We start from the raw sequence: 5,382 nt of genomic DNA on the forward strand, positions 1-5,382 counted from the left end.
GCATGCAATATAATTAGGGAAAAAATCAATATCAAATATTCAATTGGCGTTCTCTTGCCTCCTCCATGGGGTCTATGCTAAGCCCCTTCATTCTCCTTTTAATTTCAATTTCTTAATTAAATGAGGGCGATTTGATCAATGCTTGTCTCACAATCCAAAAAAAAAAAAACAGTGCATTGTTACATGGATGCTGGTCTTTGCTGAAAGAAACAACAATTAATTTGTAAACATTCAGAATACCATAGAAAATACAACGTAAGGAATTTGAATGTATATCTCTGGCAGGTATTTTTTAGTCATGAATGTGTATAAGATTATGGAAAACCTTCAAATACACAATTAAGATTTTCTAAAAAAATTATCAAATTTTTGGATGATCTCAGCAAATAAACTTCATAATATAAGATAAATCATACCCGACTTGCTACATGCATAGTGCATTTAAAAAATCACCGCAACCTTGATTTTGGAATTTCTCAAAAAAATGTAGATGATAACACATCCAATGTGGCTGAGAACAACCTAAAAAAATGTATTTTATTTTTCACAAAGTACCCATCATGCAATACAAGATCCTTTTCCACATCTGTAAAGTCTATAAAATTAAAATTTAAATAATTCATTCTTACTTATGTATACTCACAAATAATTCAAAAAATCATATGACCCATTAAACAAATTTGCAGGACATAATAGGTTTTCAATAATTTCAAAGTTCATTAAAATGGATTTTTTTCATCACCATGAACATCGACGTGGATGCCATTTCTTCCAAAAGCGAGGCCAAAAGTTTTTATTTATGTATTCTTTCACCTATCAAGAATCTAAAATTCTCAGCCAATATCGTTTGCCCAAGATATATGTTTAGACGGATGTAGAGTGTCTCTCAACCTCTCTACATTTTTTTTTTTATTTTTTTTATAAGACTAATACCTCCATACCATTCTAGTACGAGTACATCCAATAAAATTAGGAAAAAAAAATAAGGCGGCGTAGGAGGAGGAGAAAAGACTCCAAACTATCCCACAGAAGACCATCGAAGTGCTGGACAGCGAATAATGCCATCCAATCAACTGCCCTATTTGCCTTCCGGTACACCAGTGGTCTTGGCATCTAGACAATTATGTAGGAGACCACGGACCCTAGATCAAGCATATGATAGTCGCTGAATCTACTTTAAGCTAAATCTAATCGATCTCTAGAATAAGACGAGCATGAGAGATGCCTTCAGCCCTTGTCGCCAATCCCTATACTGTATTTGTATTTACATTGTTTTATTTTAAACCATACCTAACGGAACCATACATTGGCTGGCCACCAATGTTTCCCTTGGCGGCATCCTACTTGACCGACCGGACTCGGTAAGCATGTACTTATTCTCACCGCGCTCGACCTAATCTTAAACCCTGATAGAGATCTCGCGGATCACTTAAACACCAAATATCCCCTTCGACTAAGTATACTCCGACCAAAGAGAGGCCGCCACGTAGTTGGGTTCTGTCTCCGTATAATGTTCCTAAGAACACCGGAAATTGACCAAGGTATCAGCTAAGAGGTTGAAACGGAAAAGACCGTCAGAGCCCAGAGGGGCCGTGGGCAGTCGCTCCCCCGTTCTTCTCTCTCATCGGAAGGGCTTCTCGAAAGGTATTTCTCCCTTGAAACCCTCAAAGATTCGATTTTTCCGAGGTTTTTGTAGGAGATCCTCTGCTCGATCTTGTGTAATCTGTTTGATGGCTTCTTGGATGAGTTTTCTCCCCCTTTTTTTGGATAATGGGATCAATTTCTGTATCATGTCCGTCCCATTTGCGAATCCTGAAAGCTAGGGTTTTGATCCTCGTTCTGTTGTTTGCTTTCTGGATTAGTTGTCTGAGATTTTTAGGGTTTTGGGAGGGGCGTGTTTCTAGTTGTAGATTCCGGGAGCCGTCTGTCTGTCCTCCTCCTGTTTTAATTTTATCGTGCTAAAGTCTTTGATCTGCAATGCAGGTTTTAGATTCTTTTTGTCATTCAATATGAAATAGTTTTCTATTTGAATCACCCAAGTGCTTGTGATTATTATGTTCGAATTGAAAGCTCTTGATTTTGATAATGTTGAATTTGATGTGGGTTGCCTGTTCCCGTTGTAAGTGATTCAGTCGATTGGAGTTTTAAAATTTACGGGCTTTGCTATAAATTGGGAATCAAACTGGAAAGATTGCTCGGTAGAAGTGGAGGGCTGAGATCTGCCTTTTGTTCTGCTGCAGTGACTATCATGGACTAATAGATCGCATTCTTAGGTTCTGCACTTTGGAGTTCTGAAGTGATGGAAAGAGTCGGAGGAGTTGGGTTGCAAGTGGTGAAAAATGGCAACTTTGGAGAAGGCGAGTCTCCAAGATATTCGGTCCCTTTGACCAGAACTGGATCTCGAAATACAAGCCCGTCTCGGCAGAAGGTGATCAAGACTAAGCCTAGGGGTTTTGATGAGGAGACTGTTGCAACATTTGGTAAAGTCGTTCATGCTGATATCCAAATGGAAGATAACATATGGGCACTATTGCCCGAGGACTTGCTAATCGAGGTTCTTGCTAGGGTGCCTCCATTCTTGATCTTTAGGATGAGGTCAGTTTGCAGGCGATGGAATTCAATTCTTCAAGATAGTAGCTTTCTCACATCTCACTCGAAGGTTCCTTCACATGGGCCTTGCCTTCTCACATTCTGGAAGAACTCGCAAACCCATCAGTGTTCTGTATTCAGCCTACCATTGAAGACTTGGTATAAGGTCCCATTTGGTTTTTTACCAGATTGGGCGTTCTGGTTGGTTGGTTCTTCAGGTGGTCTTGTTTGTTTTTGTGGATACGATGGGCTTTGTTTCAAAATCCTTGTTTGCAATCCCCTAACTCAGACATGGAGGACATTGCCAAACATGCATTACAATCAGCAAAGGCAGTTGATCTTGGTTGTTGATAGGGCAGATCGTTCATTCAAGGTGATTGCGGCAAGTGATATTTATGGAGACAGAACACTGCCTACAGAAGTTTATGACTCAAACCTTGACCGTTGGTCTGTTCATCAGACAATGCCAGCCGTTAATCTATGTTCATCAAAGATGGCATTTTGTGACTCAAGACTGTATCTTGAGACTCTTTCGCCACTTGGCTTGATGATGTATCGAGTAGATACAGGGCATTGGGAACATATTCCAGCCAAGTTTCCACGATCATTGCTGGATGGCTATTTGGTTGCAGGTGCGCAAAAGCGTTTGTTTTTGGTTGGAAGGATAGGACTTTACAGCACTCTCCAGAGCATCCGGATCTGGGAGTTGGATCATGCTAAGACTGCGTGGGTGGAAATAAGTAGGATGCCACCAAAGTATTTTAGAGTTCTATTGAGATTATCAGCTGAAAGATTTGAGTGTTTTGGGCAGGATAACCTCATATGCTTTACATCCTGGAACCAAGGGAAAGGTCTTCTATATGATGTGGATAAGAAAACTTGGTCATGGATTGCTGGCTGTGCCATCCAGTTGTGTAACAGTCAGGTTTGCTTTTATGAGCCAAGATTTGATGTGCCCATCTATTGAGAGGTGGGCCTTCGTTGGCACTGGGTGGAAGAAGGTTGACAAAGGGTGTTATTTGGAGACAATGACATTATTATTTCTTATGCCATAATTAGGGACACTGATCATTTACTGCTGAGATAATAACTAAGAGCAACTTGTCCACATAAGTGGAGAATGTCTAGAAAAGCAGTACTACATGCAAGATATGATCATCCAAACATCGAGGTATACAGGAAGTAAATCAACCTAACAGGATGTGCTCGGAGCTGCTGCGGGAGTGTTCTAACCTCATGGAGCTCCATGCAATTCTGCTTGAGACAGGTCCAGAAATGGGTTGTAAACTATTTTTGCTGCAATTCCTTCGAAAACTTTCCTGCTCAATTTTATTTCACCAGCCTGGATGGCAAAGAAACATTCTACTGTTTTTGGTATTGTTTTTCTCCTGGGTACCAAGACGAGTGGCTGAACAGATGCTTGTAATTTGATGAAGGTGGGGGCACTATGGCTTTGCTGAAGCAATCAGCACTTCCATCAGTTGACATTTGTATGTTTCCTCCTGAAAAGAACTTATCACAATTTCACAATTTTCTTTTCGTCGCATGTTCCAATGCAATTTTGCCTGTTGAGATTGCAGATATGAAGTTTGTACTGCCTATTCACCTTGATAGGTATTACATTAGTCCTTTTTATTCACCTAGATCAAGATTTCAAGATATAACAAGGGCCCCGTATTTGTCAACTGAATTTTAATCTGAATAGCTGAGTGATCCAGTCTGTAATTCTGTATTGCTTGTTAACTTCTTTTTCCATTTTCTTTGATGTTCATGTTCTGTGCTTTAGAGTTATAATCAAATGATGATTGTGTACAGCTATACTAAACAAATATTGGAAAAACTCGATGGGCAGTCCATCTAGACGAACACTCATAGTAGCAATAAATAACACAAACATATTCCTTATTAAAAAGGAATAAGACAAATATATTTGACTCTATGTTTACATTTTACATTGTCCATTGTCAGTAAATTTTTTTTTCATATGAGCCCTAATATTTTTTTTATCTGAATTATTTGGATCCAAAATAATACATGTGGATCGAATCAGTGGCAGAACATCATCCCACCGTGCAAATTCTGCACCGCAGAGGATCTGCGCCTGTTGCGTGCATTATGGTGGTCTCCCAAGAGATGGTGTGGAAGGCGATTGGAGGCTTAAACAATATAGAATTATGATCACATACATGCCACACGGTTCTCTTGAGATAGCATGCAAAGAATTTATAGAAATCTTTAGATTTTCCAGGTACTCTTGGACACTGAGATAGGTATTTTCGCAATTTAAAAATATTGCATTTATGTCTACATCTATATCAAATCATTTTGACTATAATATTAAGTATGAATGTTGATCCTTCTTAAGTGTTCTTTTGCTATTGGATTCGGATTTGACCAAGTTTGAACTCATTTTATTAATGACTTAGTTCTTTCTTCTTAAACACCGTGTTATCTCAATATCATTATCTATGTTTGGGTCAAAAGCCCAGCATCTCATGTTCAGATCCGAATTAATCATTAGTAGTCAATCTACATTAGAAGAAACTACACACGTACGCATGGGCGCAAGCACGCATTAAATTTACGTGAATACCCTCTCATAAAATACTATTTTTGCACAAATATTTCTAATATAATGGTTCTTCTAATATCGTTAATAAAAATTATATTTATTTTAATTAAAAATAAAATAAAATTTTGAAATTATTTTTTTGTCTTCCATCGCGATCTCTTTATAAATGTTTTTTTGGCACATCTACTTAGTAAGGATGTTTTAGTCATTTTAATTTGAAA

General features: G+C 38.4%; 1 protein-coding gene across 2 annotated transcripts; it reads left to right on the top strand.

The window, feature by feature from the left end:
* Nucleotides 1-1,553: 1,553 nt before the first annotated feature.
* Nucleotides 1,554-5,053, top strand: LOC103702396 (F-box/kelch-repeat protein At5g15710-like). Of its 2 annotated transcripts, XR_003384743.2 has the most exons (3): nucleotides 1,565-1,644; nucleotides 2,241-4,079; nucleotides 4,640-5,053. XR_003384743.2 is itself a non-coding variant. In XM_008784823.4 (2 exons), exon 2 carries the CDS (start codon nucleotides 2,300-2,302, stop codon nucleotides 3,554-3,556), a length of 1,257 nt encoding a protein of 418 aa, XP_008783045.2. In that variant the 5' UTR covers nucleotides 1,554-1,644; nucleotides 2,274-2,299; the 3' UTR covers nucleotides 3,557-4,440. The 2 variants fall into 2 exon arrangements, 1 of the variants encoding a protein (XP_008783045.2); XM_008784823.4 differs by lacking the exon at nucleotides 4,640-5,053 and having other exon boundaries at nucleotides 1,554-1,644; nucleotides 2,274-4,440.
* Nucleotides 5,054-5,382: the final 329 nt, after the last annotated feature.

This window comes from Phoenix dactylifera, chromosome 7 (genome assembly GCF_009389715.1).
Source record: "Phoenix dactylifera cultivar Barhee BC4 chromosome 7, palm_55x_up_171113_PBpolish2nd_filt_p, whole genome shotgun sequence".
Lineage (NCBI taxonomy): Eukaryota > Viridiplantae > Streptophyta > Magnoliopsida > Arecales > Arecaceae > Phoenix > Phoenix dactylifera.

What these genes read in the sequence shown, in the direction of transcription:
- LOC103702396 (XM_008784823.4), top strand. Translation starts at nt 2,300, where the DNA reads ATGGAAAGAGTCGGAGGAGTTGGGTTGCAAGTGGTGAAAAATGGCAAC.